Here is a 19113-nt window from a genome sequence, read left to right as displayed (position 1 = left end):
CGTTTGTTTAGTTTTTTCCGTAAGATGGCTCTAGTAGTAGCACTTAATGGTCTTTAACTTCATTTGAAACAATTTTGTTAGATTGTATGTGACAGCTGTCTTATCAGCGTGCATTTAAAAAAAGACATCAAAATTGGTGAAATTTTGTGTAGCCGTTTTAATATTGGAAGATGGAAGAAAAAAAGCAACATTTTTGGCCTATTATGTTCTATTATTTCCAGAAAGGTAAAAATGCAACCGAAACGCAAAAAAAGATTTGTGCAGTGTATGAAGAAGGTGCTGTAACTGATCGAACATGTCAAAAATGGTTTGCGAAGTTTCGTGCTGGAGATTTCTTGCTGGAAGATGCTCCACGGTTGTGTAGACCAGTTGAAGTTGATAGTGATCAAATCAAGACGTTAATTGAGAACAATCAATGTTATACCACGTGGAAGATAACTGACATACTCAAAATATCCAACATGAGCACTGAAAATCATTTGCACCAGCTTGGTTATATGAATTGCTTTGATGTTTGGGTTTCACATAAGTTAAGTGAAAAAAACCTTCTTGACAGTATTTTGGCATGCGATTCTCTACTTAAACGTAATGAAAATGTTCCGTTTTTAAAACAAATTGTGACAGGCGATGAAAAGTGGATACTGTACAATAATCTGGAACGGAAGAGATCGTGGGACAAGCAAAATGAACCACCACCAACCACACCAAAGGCCCATCTTCGTCCAAAGAAGGTGATGTTGTGTATATGGTGGGATTGGAAGAGAGTCCTCTATTATCAGCTCTTTCTGGAAAACCAAACGATTAATTCCAACAAGTACTGCTCCCAAGTAGACCAACTGAAAGCAGCACTCGACAAAAAGCGTCCAGAATTAGTCAACAGAAAACGCATAATCTTCCATCAGGATAACGCAAGACCAGGTTTCTTTGATGACCAGGCAAAAACTGTTACAGCTTGGCTGCGAAGTTCTGATTCATCCGCCGTATTCACCAGACATTGCACCTTTGGATTTCAATTTATTTCAGTCTTTACAAAATTCTCTTAATGGAAAAAATTTCAATTCCCTGGAAGACTCTAAAAGGCACCTGAAACAGTTCTTTGCTCAAAAAGATAAAAAGTTTTGGTAAGATGGAATTATGAAGTTGCCTGAAAAATGGCAACAGGTAGTGGAACAAAAGGGTGAATATGTGGTTCAAAAAAGTTCTTGGTGAAAATGAAAAATGCATCTTTTATTTTTACTTAAAAACGGAAGGCACTTTTTGGCCAACCCAATAGATTAGTGGTTGCCTAGGGATGGGGAGGGGGTAGTGGGGAGTGACCGCTAATGGCTATGGGGTTTCTTTTGGGTTGATGAAAAAGTTCTAAAATTGGATTATGGTGATGGTTGTACAACTCTGTAAATAAACTAGAAACCCCTGAGTTGTACACTTTGAATGGGTGAATTGTATGGCATGTGAATTGTACCACAATAAAGCTTCTTTTAAAGTAAATTACCAAAAAGTTGAACATTTCTCAAGCCAAGGAATATTTATTGACCATCTACACAGGCATATACTAAGTTCTATGCGAGTCACAAAACAAGTATAAGACAAATACCCTGACTTCAAATTGCTTGCAGTTCAAGAGAAAAGGCACACATGCAATATATTATAATGCACTTTTGCTTTATGAATGTGTGCCTTTTTTTCTAAGGGCAGTCAACTATCCGAACCAGGTTTTCTGAATCATAAAAGCCACTGGGCTAGGGCCAGATGAACATACAAGTGGTGATAAGACCAATCCTGCTTCGCTTCCCTGCTGGGGGCCTACAGAGGGTTATCTTGTGAGAGAGAAACCTACTTACAGGGTTCTTAGGGTGCTGAAGCTGAGCCTATTCACTTATAACTGAAGTAATGTGAGTACATGTTTTCTAACTAAACAGAGGCCAGGGCAGCCTGACAAGCCTAGCCTGAGCTAAGGCCACCGGGGGGATGCCCAGGGTAACCAAACAGCACAGGTTTTCCTTAGCTTTAGCGGCTGAAGATCTGGTCTGCTCCCCGACTGGGGAGGCTGCCCACATGGGGCCCCGTCCCTTGGCCCTCCAAGCTCCAAGAGCAAAGGTCACTCTGCTTGAGGCAGGCTTGAGAGCTCTGCCAAGGAGACAAGGCCCTCGCCTGCCTCCTACTCATTTAGCTACACAATCCAGAAAAAGTAAGAGCAACAGAGATCCCAATGAAGATCGGGGAGAGCTATGGTCCTGAAACTTGTAAGGTGTGTGTTTAGATGAGGAGAGGAGGGCCACAGGAGGAGACACAATCTAGGAAAGGGAACAGTCTGGGGATCTGAGGCTGCAGAGAATAACCCTAACACCGAAGAAAACTGAAGACGTCCAGGAACCTGGTGGATCACTTACAACCAGGAAGGCTTCCTGGAGCTAGCATTTACCTTAAATGAAAAATGAGGAGACTGCTGTTCAAATTCCAAGTGCCCAGGCACTAGGAACATATGGCTCTAGGGTTCTGTTCTACCCTGAGGCTGCTGGAACAGAGTCCAGCTCCACATCCAGTGAATCCATGAAGCCCAAATGCCATGTAGATTCTAAAACCTGAAGTGCATGTCAGAAAGATGTATACATTTTACAAACACGTGAATTCAGCTGAATTTTATAACAGGGGTTTGCATTCTCTGAAATTTTCAGACAGTGGTGGCAACTGAAACGTAGACTCTTAAGCTACCAAATATTTACTGTTTAGCTAGAACTGTAAGAAGAGCCTTAGTCAATGAAGTAGAAACTCCGATTTTGAACATTACTAATTATGCATCGCTTCCTGAGCCGCCTAGAAAGAACAAGGCATATTTGGATCAAATGGCTTGGGCCCAGAGTGGTCTGATGAACCAGCAAACAGTTCAGCGCCATAACCCTACAGCCAAGCTGCCTCAACGAAACCACAATCCTACTGGAACCACAACCGCTAACGTAACATTGGCCTCCTTACCTTTCACAACATCAGCCACGTTGCAAGTGGGATCAATACTTCCTATGTGTTTGGGATGCGCAGGATTGGTGTCACCGCCAAACAGAAGTGCTAAACAAACACAAGAGAAAAGGGAGAGGATTAAAAACACAGCAGGCTAGGATGGTCAGGCAGAGAAATATGGGGCTTGTAAGTTTTGAAAAGGTTTTCTTATTGTGAAAACCGTTTTAGCATCCACAGTGACTTAGAGCAACAGAATCCACTCAGTTGGTGGGTGATCAGCTATCAGACAACTGAGGAGGAAGGATGTGCTGTGAAATCTGCCAGGTGCAGTTAGCAGGTCCTAAAGCAGTGACATGGGCCGGGTTTCCAACCTGCTCTCCCCAACACAAAGTGACTTGGATGAAAAAAACTTCCTTTCATCCGCAGCCAAGTTTACCCACCTTCTCAGCACTACCCTACACATTTATTCCAACATTCACTAAATATTTAGAAAATGCAGTCTGCACCATTAGACCAGGCTTGCACAGGGTCTTCACCATGAGCACTTCAAATGCCTCCATTGTGGAGCTTATTTTTCACCGTACTACACACGAACGCTATTTGTGCAAGCGTTTTTAAAAGTACATTTAACTACTTTCATAATATACAAGGTTTGCAAAATTTTACTTCTGAAAAAAACCAAAAGGACCCCCAAAGAAAAAAGTAATCTGAATTCAAATGTTTATATGTGTAGCTATTTTTAAATCAAACAAAAATTGGGAATAACTTAGACTCCACAAAAGTAGAATGTTTAAATAAAATAGGTAGAGATTTTAATTATGAAAAAGGACAAATATGGGCATTAGGCCAATACATAAAGTGCCAACTAATTAAGTGGAAGAAAACCAAGAGGTGTGCAAAACTTAATCAATGATCGAAAAACATGTACGTATATATGTAAACACACATATGTAGGTCAGAAAGAAACTGTAGTTATCTAAGTAGTTTAAATAGTATTTGGGTTCTCTTTTTTCCCCTATAAATTTCCTGTAAACTGTCAAACATTTACATTTTAAACAGACACACATTTAGAACAAACCCACATTTAATAGCTGCATAACATTTGTTTATCCAAATAAAACACATTAGTAAAATAAAGATGCTCTGTCCATTTTCTGACTCAACAAAGAGGGTGAATTAGACTCTAGACACCTGGATGCTTTTTCATAAGAATTATGAAATCGGACAAAGAAACATACTGAAAATCAGTTTAAAAGTTTTTGTGCAGAGAATTTTAGTTGTTTTTTTTTTCTTACCTGCTTATCAGCCTAGAGAGAAGACTAAAACTCTCAATACAAGATTAGGGTTTGACAATCCCGCTTAATCTGATTTCACTCATCACTGTTAAATAAAAGATCTATTGCTCATATTGCCAACTTGTCAGTTCAATATTCTTAGTATCAATGTTTTTAAAACTGAAAAGGAAAACATGTGACATCCTGAATGAAGACTAGAACAGACCCTAGAGACACTGAAAGTATTCAGAGATGAACATCAGGCTGCCATTAAAGCCAGTCCCTCACCCCCACCAGGAATGTCAGCAGAAGCTTAAAAGGCAGGCAGTGGTCCTGTCTCAAATATGAGCACCCAAAAAGCCTTTCAAGGATTTCTTTTAACAGAGAGTTCTAATGATTAGCTTTTCCATAGATAGGACTCACTTAGGAAAAACTGAACTAGAAGTGAAATTTCTAGACAAAAATGCAGATCAGTAAATTAAAAATGAAGCAACAGGAAAACATTTTGGAGAAATCACTCTGGTTATCTTTTCAAAACTGGACCAAGAAAACCCAACTTACTGTGCTGGTTAATAAGCATGCGGAAAGAGATGCGGTTGGTATAAAACCGGTCCAGAAAATACTGGATGTTACTGCTAATGAACGGATCAAACCCAAACTTCTCCTTGTACTCGATCACTCCTTGGGCCATTGTAGGAACTACATCATTGTGTCTATTTCTGACTTTAATTAGAACTTGTAGAAAGCTGTGTGGGAAGGAAACAAAAAAATGGTCAAAATGGTCAAAATCTCATGAGCTAATGTATAAACTTCCCAGGTCTATCTCAGTACTATTTACCTATTGGTATTTTTATAAGGCAGAGACATTATTATCATCACAGGCTACAAGGAAGTACTCACGAGGAACTAAAGTATTACTCAGTTTTTGCTTGAAATTTTCTATAGAAAGACTTCCTTCAGAGATTGAAAAAGTAGAAGGTTCTAGTAAAGAAAAAAATGCTCAAATACCTTTTTAGGAATCCACTGACTTTCCGGATAAGTGATTACTATTAAAACAGATTCTATAAATGTTTGCTGAATACATAATTGCAGAATATATTAATATTTCTTCTGACAACATGAAGACAATCCGAAAAATCTCCAAGGATTTATTATGGAGTCTTAAAGAAATAGCTTCCATGAAGAAATAATGTCAAACTTTTTAAGAATAAAATTTTGAAACGAATTTCTCACAGCAGTAAAATACGGTGATGAAATGTAGACAGAACAATGGTGATTAAGACAAACCTATTCAAGAATTCCAGTATAAAACACATGGAGGCTAAACAATACACTACTTAATAACGAAGTGATCACTGAAGAAATCAAAGAGGAAATTTAAAAATACCTAGAAACAAATGACAATGGAGACACGACGACCCAAAACCTATGGGATTCAGCAAAAGCAGTTCTAACAGGGAAGTTTATAGCAATACAATCCCACCTTAAGAAACAGGAAACACCTCGGATAAACAACCTAACCTTGCACCTAAAGCAATTAGAGAAAGAAGAACAAAAAACCCCCAAAGTTAGCAGAAGGAAAGAAATCATAAAAATCAGATCAGAAATAAATGAAAAAGAAATGAAGGAAACAATAGCAAAGATCAATAAAACTAAAAGCTGGTTCTTTGAGAAGATAAACAAAATTGATAAACCATTAGCCAGACTCATCAAGAAAAAAAGGGAGAAGACTCAAATCAATAGAATTAGAAATGAAAAAGGAGAAGTAACAACCGACACTGCAGAAATACAAAATATCATGAGAGATTACTACAAGAAACTCTATGCCAATAAAATGGACAACCTGGAAGAAATGGACAAATTCTTAGAAATGCAGAACCTGCCAAGACTGACTCAGGAAGAAATAGAAAATATGAATAGACCAATCACAAGCACTGAAATTGAAACTGTGATTAAAAATCTTCCAACAAACAAAAGCCCAGGACCAGATGGCTTCACAGGCGAATTCTATCAAGCATTTAGAGAAGAGCTAACACCTATCCTTCTCAAACTCTTCCAAAATATAGCAGAGGAAGGAACACTCCCAAACTCATTCTACGAGGCCACCATCACCTTGATACCAAAACCAGACAAGGATGTCACAAAGAAAGAAAACTACAGGCCAATATCACTGATGCACATAGATGCAAAAATCCTCAACAAAATACTAGCAAACAGAATCCAACAACACATTAAAAGGATCATACACCATGATCAAGTGGGATTTATTCCAGGAATGCAAGGATTCTTCAATATATGCAAATCAATCAACGTGATACACCAGATTAACAAATTGAAGGAGAAAAACCATATGATCATCTCAATAGATGCAGAGAAAGCTTTCGACAAAATTCAACACCCATTTATGATAAAAACCCTGCAGAAAGTAGGCATAGAGGCAACTTTCCTCAAGATAATAAAGGCCATATATGACAACCCACAGCCAACATCATCCTCAATGGTGAAAAACTGAAAGCATTTCCACTAAGATCAGGAACAAGACAAGGTTGGCCACTCTCACGACTCTTATTCAACATAGTTTTGGAAGTTTTAGCCACAGCAATCAGAGAAGCAAAGGAAATAAAAGGAATCCAAATCGGAAAAGAAGAAGTAAAGCTGTCACTGTTTGCAGATGACATGATACTATACATAGAGAATCCTAAAGATGCTACCAGAAAACTACTAGAGCTAATCAATGAATTCCGTAAAGTAGCAGGATACAAAATTAATGCACAGAAATCTCTGGCATTCCTATACAGTAATGATGAAAAATCTGAAAGTGAAATCAAGAAAACACTCCCATTTACCATTGCAACAAAAAGAATAAAATATCTAGGAATAAACCTACCTAAGGAGACAAAAGACCTGTATGCAGAAAATTATAAGACACTAATGAAAGAAATTAAAGATGATACAACTAGATGGAGATATATACCATGTTCTTAGATTGGAAGAATCAACATTGTGAAAATGACTCTACTACCCAAAGCAATCTACAGATTCAATGCAATCCCTATTAAACTACCACTGGCACTTTTCACAGAACTAGAACAAAAAAATTCACAATTTGTATGGAAACACAAAAGACCCCGAATAGCCAAAGCAATCTTGAGAAAGAAAAACAGAGCTGGAGAAATCAGGCTCCCTGACTTAAGACTATACTACAAAGCTCCAGTAATCAAGACAGTATGGTACTGGCACAAAAACAGAAATATAGATCAATGGAACAGGATAGAAAGCCCAGAGATAAACCCATGCACATATGGTCACCTTATCTTTGATAAAGGAGGCAAGAATATACAGTGGAGAAAAGACAGCCTCTTCAATAAGTGGTGCTGGGAAAACTGGACAGGGACATGTAAAAGTATGAGATTAGATCACTCCCTAACACCATACACAAAAATAAGCTCAAAATGGATTAAAGACCTAAATGTAAGGCCAGAAACTATCAAACTCTTAGAGGAAAACATAGGCAGAACACTCTATGACATACATCACAGCAAGATCCTTTTTGACCCACCTCCTAGAGTAATGGAAATAAAAACAAAAATAAACAAATGGGACCTAATGAAACTTAAAACCTTTTGCACAGCAAAGGAAACCATAAACAAGACCAAAAGACAACCCTCAGAATGGGAGAAAATAGTTGCAAATGAAGCAACTGACAAAGGATTAATCTCCAAAATTTATAAGCAGCTCATGCACCTCAATAACAAAAAAGCAAACCACCCAATCCAAAAATGGGCAGAAGACCTAAATAGGCATTTCTCCAAAGAAGATATACAGACTGCCAACAAACACATGAAAGAATGCTCAACATCATTAATCATTAGAGAAATGCAAATCAGAACTACAATGAGATATCATCTCACACCAGTCAGAATGGCCATCATCAAAAAATCTAGAAACAATAAATGCTGGAGAGGGTGTGGAGAAAGGGAACACTCTTGCACTGCTGGTGGGAATGTGAATTGGTACAGCCACTATGGAGAACAGTATGGAGATTCCTTAAAAAACTAAAAATAGAACTACCATATGACCCAGCAATCCCACTACTGGGCATATACCCTGAGAAAACCATAATTCAAAAAGAGTCATGTACCAAAATGTTCATTGCAGCTCTACTTACAATAGCCCAGAGATGGGAACAACCTAAGTGTCCATCATCCGATGAATGGATAAAGAAGATGTGGCACATATATACAATGGAATATTACTCAGCCATAAAAAGAAACGAAATTGAGCTATTTGTAATGAGGTGGATAGACCTAGAGTCTGTCATACACAGTGCAGTAAGTCAGAAAGAGAAAGACAAATACCGTATGCTAACACATATATATAGAATTTAAGAAAAAAAATGTCATGAAGAACCTGGGGGTAAGACAGGAATAAAGACACAGACCTACTTGAGAATGGACTTGAGGATATGGGGAGGGGGAAGGGTAAGCTGTGACAAAGCGAGAGAGAGGCATGGACATATATACACTACCAAACGTAAGGTAGATAGCTAGTGGGAAGCAGCTGCATAGCACAGGGAGATTAGCTCAGTGCTTTGTGACCGCCTGGAGGGGTGGGATAGGGAGGGTGGGGTGGGGGGAGACGCAAGAGGGAAGAGATATGGGAACATATGTATATGTATAACTGATTCACTTTGTTATAAAGCAGAAACTGACACACCATTGTAAAGCAATTATACTCCAATAAAGATGCAAAAAAAAAAAAAAAAAAAAGAATTCCAGTATATTACTGTAAAGGTGCAGAGGCAAAAATATATTGAGAATGGTAACTAAGAACAGGAAGACAAGTCAATGGAACCAAATAAGAAGCCTGGAACCAGGATCCAGGGTGAATGAGTATGTGTGTGTAAAAATTCAGCATATCAATAAAGTGACAATGTAAGTCAGTAGGGAAACAAATTAGGTGGGACAGCTGGCTAACAATTTAAGTCATACCTCAATTTTAAACTTTAAGCCCCAAAATGGGTTAAAAGACTTAAATGTAAAAGGGTGAAACTGTAGAAAAGGAAAAAGAAAATCAGCTGAATAAGTATATAACCTTGGAGTAAAGGGAGGCTGTTCTAATACCAAAGGCAGAAACCATGATGAAACAAATAATAGGACTATGCAGGATTTCAGCAATTTTATAGGGACACACATTATAAAGTCAAAAAAAAGTGAAAGCTGGGAAAAATATATTCACAAGAGCTACTATTCTTAGTGAAGGAAAAGATGACCACCCTAACAGAAAACTAGGCAAGGGGCCTGGTATCAATAGAAAATGTACCAGAGGAAACGCAAACACCAACAACTTCACCTTCAAAATAATAAAAGAAAAGCAAATTAAAACAATGCAACACTATTCTCCGCTTACAGACTGGCAAAGAATAACCACTGTCTGCCAGAGTGTGGGAGCATAACTGATGCATTTCTAGGGGCAATTGAGCAGCCTATATCAAAAGCCCAAAGAAAGTCATTCCACTCCCAGGAATTGATTCTAGGAAAATAACTGGACAAGGCCAACAGCTGTATTTAAGAGCTGTTCTTTAGAGCACTGCTTATAGTAGCAAGAAAACCACGAACTATTCTAAAACCCAATGACAGGAGGTCAAATCACATGAGTTATCTGCAGATGGACCACTATGAAACTACTAATAATGGTGTAGATCTATAATGCTGACACTGTTATTTTTGTAAAACACACACACACACATTCTACACATATAGAAATATATATGCCTAGTTAAAAGTGTAAATGGAAGGAAAATGTTAACAGTGGTTGTCCCCCGGTAATGGAAGTTTGGAGTGACCTTATTTACCCAAATAGTCTTATTTTTCTCAATGATGAAATATTTCTGTAACAAACACATATGTGCAAAGACAGCAAAGATGAATAAATCAACTCAGAAATTAGAAGGTCATAATATTCACAAGAAATTTTCTAATGGACCATTTATCCTTTACATAATGCTCTTCCCATCGTATTCATAAATTAAATATTACTAAACTGAAACAATTCATTACAGTAGAAAAGTGCCTCAACTTACCTGAGGGGAGGAGACTTGCTTCAATGGTTCAATTCTCAGACTACTTCTCCAATCTTCTGGGGCTCTTCTAAACTTTATCATTATGACAAACATCCTTGTCCTCTAAGCTACTTTCACTTTACTTAAATGGTTTCCCTGCCCATGACTGCTATGTAACCTCTCACTGATAAGAAGAGGCTGCTACGCTGAGCAGAACTCCCCACTCCTTCCTTCACTGAAAACATCAGGCTTCTACAATCCCAAGTCTCTTAACTAGCTTCACGGCAACCTGGACAAGTTACTAAACGTCACTGAGCGAGAGCTATTATCATTACAATCTCGTACACATCGGATCCAGCACTTGGCAGTTTGCAAAGCAGGCTCGCGTCCATAAATCGCATCTGACTGATAACCTGTTCCAGAAACTGAGACGGGACTCCAGGAAACACACAGCAGAAATTTAATATCATGAACTTCCACAAATCTATATCCCCAAATTTGAAGCTATAGAGGTCAGTGCTAATTTGGAGGATATCAGCCAAACTGTCACTAGCTAATGACTTTTGAGAAACCAACTTCTGAGTTCGATTTATTTAACTTTGATAACTTAAAGGACAGCAAGGGCTTACAACAAGGAAAACATTACAGCTGGGGGCTCTAATCCAATGCCTCCCCTTCCACATTTCATAGACCCATTAGCAAAACACCTAGCAAAGTATAAAACAGGTCAGGACTCTTTTCCCTTTGTATTTTAATCTGTAACTACATTTCAGCTAGCTACTCATGACTCAGACCAGCAGTCCCGGCAGTGTGGCGCACTGCAAAGAGCAATGTACCAAGGAAGAGGAAACATGATTTACAGATCCAGCTCTGCTCCTAACTAATGGGACAATCTTGGGGAAGTCACCACACATCTTGGACCTCAGTTTTCTTATTTGTGAATTGAGAGAGCTGGGTTAAATGCCTCCAGCTAAGGCCTCTTATGTAACACGGTGCTCCTTAGTTCTTTTTATGGAACAGCTACATGTAAGGCATTTGGTGTCACAATGATGTGGGTCAGGTTTCTACTTAGAAAGAAATTCCTCAACACAACAGGCCTGCCATATGCATTCGGTGACGGGTACGTGAAAGAGGAGGAAAGTAATATGAAGGGGACACAATTTCTCTTGGTGAAAAAACCACACTCAGAGCTAGGGTCAGCGTTTCCCGGTTAAATGAAAAGGAAAAACCAGAAATATTTTCCATGAGCAGGAGAATTTAGCAGACTTTGTGCCTAACAGCAGCAACAGAATTCAGAATAGCTGTTATATTAATAGCATACTCCTTTATGCTGCTCCAAAATAAAAGCATTATTGATTCTCTGAGCTCAAATGTAATATCGCATTGAAAATTTAAAAACAAATTGTAAAGGACTAAGTACATAAACTCATGTATACACAGAGGCCAGTGCATTCTTAAAACTACCACTAGGTGGAACATTTACTGCAATATTTACAGTGAGTGCCCAGCACCAGTTCACCAGAAGACAGGTATTAAGAATCAGATCATGAAGCGTAACTGGAAGGGTCATTATTCCCTTGGTACTATGTTAAATTCTTAACTCAAATTTTAAAAAACTGCAACGTTGAGCTGTTACCCATTAAGAAACCTAATGCTTTCGTCCAAGTTGTACTTCTTGGTTCTTAATGACATGAGTTCCATTTACCAAAACACTTTTTAACCTAGATATCTTGACTTTCAGGTAAGTTTGGTACCATACTTACTTATCCAAGACGTGTGGATCTTCAGGGCTCTTATTTTCATATTCTAGAAGTTCAAGAAAACTCTGCATATACCTGAAAAAAAGAGATACTGTGTTAGTTGCCTACCCTACATCCATCCTCCTTTCCCTTTTCCCTAGGAGTACATTAAATTGCCACCCAGGTATCCATCCAATCCCCTCCACTTGCCATGTAGCCCAAGTGCTTCCGGGGAAGCTGATACCATGCAAAGCTCCTGGGTGGCCCGGTTTTTCTCTGGGTAATCCTATTTCTCTTGTCACTAATTCCTAATTAGTCCGATAGTTCTGGCCTAAGCCTGTCACTGAGTCGCATTTCCCTGAACACAGGGATTGGCTCAGGAATGGACATCACTGCCTCGATTCAGGCCAGTAAAATAAGAGAGCAGACTTGCTGGCGGTCTTTGGGAGAGAAATTAACTTGCTCTGCTTTTGGGCAATGTGGTCCATGGATGTAAAGCCTGGAACTGCTGCAGCTATTCTGTCACCAGGAGAAAATCCAGCCAGAAAATGAAGCCGACCCCATGCAAAGTAGGGCCTTGATAATCTCGTGAATCTCTGAATCAAACCAACACCAAAACCTCATCCTATGGCTGGATCTTATAGTTACAATTTATTGCTTAAGCCAGGTTTAGTTGGATTTTCTGCTACTTGCTAACACACATGTCCTAACTGATCCACCAAGTCTATAGTTTGATTACCAAAAAAAGGGCACAGAAAATTTAAGAAGCACATGTGTGACCCTGAAGTGCATGCTAAGAACTTAGAACTAGGGGAGTTTCCTGGCGGTCCAGTGGTTAGGACGCGGTGCTTTCACTGCCACGGGCCTGGGTTCAATCCCTGGTTGGGGAACTAAGATCTTGCAAGCTGCATGGCACAGCAGGAAAAGGGGAAAAAAAAAAGAACCTAGAGCTAGAAATAAAGAAGGTTCCTTCTCAGAGTTAACCTAGTTTCATCAACATGTAATGAAGGAGAAAGAATTCCTCTTAGGCCCTCAGAAACAGCTTCTGGATTAAGAATACTGACATATCTCAGTCAGGGCCAGTGTAAGAAATAATATGTCCAACAAAGATCTGGAGGACAGAGGAAAAATGGGACTTAGAGAGGCACATTACAGTAGCAGCTACAGCCAGACTGGACCTGCCGGATCTGGTGGGGATTCAGAGATTCCAATTACTTAGAGGTGTATGAGCTCTGCTTTGGGTCTTAACATGTCCTGAAAAAATTATCCCTTATTCTAATTATTTCTAATAATTAATGACTACTAATCCTACTATCCCACCGTGGACAGAGGATAAGGGCACGCCAGTAACTAAAAATGACTGTTAAGCTTATAAATACATAAAGGACGTTTTATTAATCAGCCTCACCTGAACTTTGTGACAACGCATGATACTAAAGTATGTTCATTACTGGGTATATTTTTTTAAAAGCTTCTGGGCATATAAGGCTATGAATTAGACGTTGTTATAATCACTAAGTTAAACCACCCTGAGAGGCCACAGTCAGCCATCCACAGTGATGCCCTCTGCCCTGCCACATGTCAGCAGAATTTCAGGCAGGCATCCTATCCTTCCAAAAGGGGATAGTTCATTTAAAGGGCAAAGTCATAAATGGAAAGGAGTCAAAGATTATGCTGAGCTTCCTAGCCTGAAAGTCAAGAAAGCAAGGAGAACACTGACCGAGGTGGGCTTCACGGCCTGTTATACTTAAGATTTGCTTTCAAGAGGAAAAGGAAATGGCAAGTAAACACAATGCATGATCCTGAACTGGATTCATAAATCAGGGGTGGGGGTGGGGATTGCTTAAAAAGAAAAGCACTATTAGGACAACTGATGAAAGATAGTAGGGTCCACATATTAGATACTACTGTATCAATGTTAAATTTCCCAAATTGAATAATCAAACTGTGGTTTTCTAAGAGTTGTTCTAAGGAGATATACACTAAAGTATTTAGGGGTAAAGGGGCATGATGTGTACCATTAATCCAAATGGTTCAGAAAAAAAGTGTATTTTATGTGTGTATGTGTGTACCATACATATATATATATTGAGAGAAGGAGAGAGAATATGAATGAGAATGATAGAACAAATGTTGCCAAATGTTAACAATTAGTGAATCTGGGTGCAAGGATATGGGAATTCTTGCTACTAGTCTTGCAAACGCTTCTGTTAAATACGCAATTATTGGGCTTTCCTGGTGGCACAGTGGTTGAGAGTCCGCCTGCCGATGCAGGGGACACGGGTTCGTGCCCCGGTCTGGGAAGATCCCACATGCCGCGGAGCGGCTGGGCCCGTGAGCCATGGCCGCTGAGCCTGCGCGTCCGGAGCCTGTGCTCCTCAACGGGAGAGGCCACAACAGTGAGAGGCCCGCGTACCGCAAAAAAAAAAAAACAAAAAACCGCAATTATTTCAAAATTGAATGTTTAAAAAAGAAAGGGAAGAAGTAACATACACGTTTGCAATGGCTATGGAAGAGAAATAGTAAGGAGACCAAAAAAAAAAAAAAAAAAAAAGGAGCTGACTCAGTAATGTGAGTCAACAATTTGCCAGCAATTCACTCTGAATCCCCTGAAGTGATTTTTACATAAGTGATAGTAAATGTTTGACTGTCACTGCCACCATGACTGGGGACTTGAAAGTCAGCTAGCTTACCTAGAATTGCCAGCACAGTAGCTGGCCCCCAGGAGTGCTTATATACTTTCTGCTGGAAAATCTCTAATCATGGTCTTGGAGCAATAAAGAAGTCTCATGCAAACAAGTATTGCTGTTCCTGAAACAAGCTATGAGTTTATGGTAGAATCCAAGTGACCTTAAGATGGGAGCCATGGTCGCCACCTCTTTGAGCTTTCTGGGGTCCCGGGTCCCCTGCGCCTGCCTCGGTGAGGGGCTGCTGCTTGTCTGGGACAAGAACGGACCACCCAATAGAGTGTTTCTCAGACGATTCATTCTCAACCCTAAGAATTTTTTATAATCAGTATTACTGAGGAATGACTTGTTGAATGGCCATCTTCTTTCAGTAGCCCGGCCTCCGTTAATACTCTAGATGCCAACTAATTCATGGTTCCGCTCTCCCCATATCTGTCCACATCATTCCTGTCCCCTAAAGTGCTCTCCCTGTCCCTGTCAGTTCCACACCCCCACCGCACCAAGGGGCAGCACAGACCACAGTCTGCACCTCCCTCCCCCAGGCCCCCATGGCACCTCCTCAGTGCTGGCTTGAGAGCACTTTGTGCAACTGGCCTCCTGAACCCCTCCAGCTTTCTCCACGGGGACTTCTTCTTTGCTTGTAGAATACAGAGGAGACAAGCAAGCGCTTCTCAAATCTATGCAAATCCCTTTCTAAAAATACACCACCTGCTCTTCCCTCCTACCACTCACCCATCCCACTCTGCCTACTGAGTGGGCAGTTCAGTCACAAATTCAACTTCCTCAATTAGACAGCACGTGCTTTAAGCATCAGAGCTACACCTGACTGAATGCTAACATACTCTGTGAAGATAGTTCAGACTTTCATGGGGGAGATGAGGCACAGCAGGTTGCTCATATTTTTCACATGGGAGGTTCCCCTTTAAATGACTTAATTTGTCCTAAAATAAGTACTGTCTTCTAAAAACTTCTTTAAAAGGAAAACAGAAAAAAACACGGCAGAGACTGGATCAAAGCAGCAACATCCCCCCATCCAAAGAATTGCAGATCTGCTCACATGGGACACTGCATTGCTATTCTTTTATATTTTTTTTCTGTACTTTCCCATTTTCTTCAATGAAAAATCACATTTATAACCAGAAAAAAATTTGAAAAGTCGAGAAAGTGTCTAGTACCGTTGAAAAGTATTTTCCTTAGGACAATTATACACTGTCAGTTAAAATTTTAAAAAACCCAACTTTTAATTACCTGGGAAACCCAGCTATCCTGAATGACTCATTCCCACAAAAGCAGTACGTGTACTTGTAGGGAGAATGGTCCCAATGCCAAATGTTCAGAGCATTCTGGGTAGACCCATCTGAAGCCACACTATTTACTTACCAACTCTGAACCAATCCCACCGAAGGGCGGTTAAGCAAGTTATCTGGCAGAAGATTAACTTCTCTCATCGTGTTAGCCAGGCGCACAGGAAGCTCCTTTCGTAGGAACATATATGAAGTTTTCTCACACGCATTATCTCTCCCTATTAAGAGATGAAAAATGTTCCATGATTTTATAATCTAACAGATGGAATAATAAAATGTTCTCATGGTAGCCCAGTGACTGGTCGGGAAGAGAAAATTAAGTAATATTGCAGTCTCTAGTTAAATCTTTATCCTCTGAAATAGCAAGTTTAAGAAAATAATTTAATTAGAATAGAAAAAGAACATTTATTCCAAGAGGCAACCTTGAAAGCAGTGTTTTTCCCTCAGCACAAATACATCCCTAGTGTTACCAGTGGCGGTATAAAAGTAACCTCGGACAGAATCTGAATTTGTTTTCAAATGAACGCTGTGGGAAAACTGCCAAGTACAAAAGTAGGAGAACATGTAAATCCACTCCTGTTCACAGGGGTTTCCAGAAGGCAACAGACCCATTCATTCCACAACTATTCACCTACTGCGGGCCGACTGCTTCCTAAGATTTTCTTCGAATGTGTTTCTTCAGTGACCAGGAAGCAGCCACAGACCCCAGCTCTGACCGAGACACAGGACTCGGGAGGTGCCTGAGAAGCCAGCTCACAGGTGCCCTCAGAAATGGAGTGATGGACTACAGCATGTCCAAGAGGACGGAGATACAGTGTTGACTAGGAAGACAGAGCTCAGGGAGGGAGTCTTCTGTTGATTGCCTTGCGCTGGCTGTGCACACAATGTACACAACTAGGGCACAGTGAGAGAAAAGGTACCAGGCCACCTGAAAGAGGAACCCGAGCCCTTTCCCTGCTGCCACGTGACCAGAGCAGTTCCATGACTGGTCTTGCCCCCAAACTCCAACCTTGCTGTAAACCCGGTGATAGTTGGGGGATAGAGGATGTGATAGAAAAGACATGAGCTTTGGGGACAAAAATGTGCTTCAGCCTCAACTTCTCCATTTACCCTTGGTAAGCTTCTTAACTTCTGAGGCTCAGCTGCCTTCATCTGTAAAATGGGGATGAAACGTCAGTTTTGATAAAGAGTACATGTGACAACATGTATGGAGCCTGATGCAGATCAAGTGTTCAGCGAACATTAGTTCTTCTTCTGTCCTCTGTGATACTGATGGATCTGTCCCAACTCTCTCACATTCGGATAGGGCTGCCTGATGCCCCATATTCCCTGGAGGCCGCTGGGAACTAGGCAACCTCGGGGCCAAGCCCAGAGAGAGGGAAGCAGGGCTTACCGAGCGATCTTCTCCTCCAAACTCTCCTCTTTCTTCCAAATGTGATGAAGGCAGCAATAGAGATTCAGAAGTAAATCCATTCTAACACTTCCAGCCAAATTCTTTCCTGTCCTCACGGAATAAGACTGGAAATAAAAGAACCCACTGTTTTGGGGTTTTTTTGGCCAAACCGTGCTGCATGTGGGATCATAGTTTCCTGACCAGGGATTGAACACGTGCCCCCCCTGCACTGGAAGCGTGGAGTCTTAACCACTGGGCCACCAGGGAAGTCCCATAGAATCCACTTTTGAGAGTCATCTGCAGAACCTGAAGAACCTCTTCCCTCCACTGCCCCCTGCCCCCCTTCTCCATTTCCAAAAAAGTCAGAATAAAAGATTAAATTCTTAACCCATCCCTCATTTACCTCATTCGAAGTGAGTAGTATATTGAAGGCCTCCAGTAAATATTTAATCAATAACTCTGCCTTTGCCTTTTCTCCTAAGGGAAATACTCCAAAAAAGGAAGAGGAGTGTAACATCTCAGCAATCACCTTCCAACACTTACTCCATACACATTCATTTGGCCTTAGATGATTAACACTTAAGATGATTCAGGCTGCTTTGCTTTAGATTTTATATACATATATATATATATATATATATATATATATATATATATATATAATTCCTAAAATGTTCTGTATATAATTTTTATGGATGAATCATTTTAAGTGCACTAAAACTGCTGATATTTCAAAACTCAGAATGAACCTCATTATAAAATGAAGGACCTATTATCTAAGTTAAAATGTGCATGTACGGTTGCACATACCAGGAGAAATACCTTGTATCCTGGTTAAATAGAAAGGACATTTTTTTAAAAAAAAAGCACAAAAAAAATGATGGCGGAGAAGGAAGTTAGGGAATGGGGAAGAAGCGAGAACCCTGTGGTGTTGAACTGGAACTGGAAATAGCAGTATGACCTTAGGATTCTGAAAAATTATCTGAGTTTTTAGGGGTACTGAAAGTTGACATGCTTAAACCTCCACATCCAGAGCACATGAGGAGCAGCACATCAGCAGCATGGTGGGGGGCGTGGGGCTGGGGGTGGGAGTAGGGTGAAGAGGGAGGGTCGGGGAAGTGACAGTGGTCTGGCAGGTGCCAGGTGGTGAGAGGCAGTCAGGTGCACGTCTCTTCTGGAAATCCACAGGGCTAGACGGCTTTCAGAATTGAAAGGTTTTCAGTTTTAAAAAGAGTACGTGCATCCATTGCGTGAAACAGTCTACTCCACAGACACAGTGCAGCTACAGCGCAATCTGTGAACGTCGACACTGAGCAGGGGAAGACCACGGCCCCCAAATCACTGCAGGCCAGGTTTTGCCACGGACTTAGTTTGGGCAGCAAAGGTATAAAAAAAGAACTTCAATTTTTTGAGCTTTTTGGACTTCAGAATTCAGATAAAAAGACTGCAGTCTGGCAGAACAGTAATGCCGAGATCAGATGCCAGAGTTAGACTTGGCTTTGAATCCTGTCCTGAGCATCCACTGGCTTTGTGAACACCGGCAAATGTCATTACACGTGAAAGCCTCGGTGTAGCCATCTATAAAATAAGAACAGGACCGATTTCACAGAGGTTGCAGCAAGGGTTAAAAAGCATTTAACATTTAACATGAACAGGTTCTTAAAACTGAGAAGAGGGGGCTCATTAAATCGCAATCACTA

General features: G+C 40.3%; 1 protein-coding gene across 1 annotated transcript in view; it reads right to left on the bottom strand.

The window, feature by feature from the left end:
* PDK3 (pyruvate dehydrogenase kinase 3) overlaps nt 1-19113 on the bottom strand; it is a gene marked incomplete at its 5' end in the record, with an annotated part of 70378 nt that overhangs the window by 31158 nt on the left and 20107 nt on the right. Inside the window, 4 exons of the mRNA XM_079727567.1 lie at nt 2974-3063; nt 4791-4975; nt 12054-12125; nt 16097-16238. Coding sequence (XP_079583693.1) covers nt 2974-3063; nt 4791-4975; nt 12054-12125; nt 16097-16238 — 489 coding nt within the window. The remainder of the gene's footprint in view (nt 1-2973; nt 3064-4790; nt 4976-12053; nt 12126-16096; nt 16239-19113) is intronic.

Source organism: Hyperoodon ampullatus, assembly GCF_949752795.1.
Source record: "Hyperoodon ampullatus genome assembly, chromosome: X".
Classification (NCBI taxonomy): Eukaryota; Metazoa; Chordata; class Mammalia; order Artiodactyla; family Ziphiidae; genus Hyperoodon; species Hyperoodon ampullatus.
The sequence above is the reverse complement of the archived record's forward strand: the minus strand, read 5'-3'. Positions and strand labels throughout refer to the sequence as shown.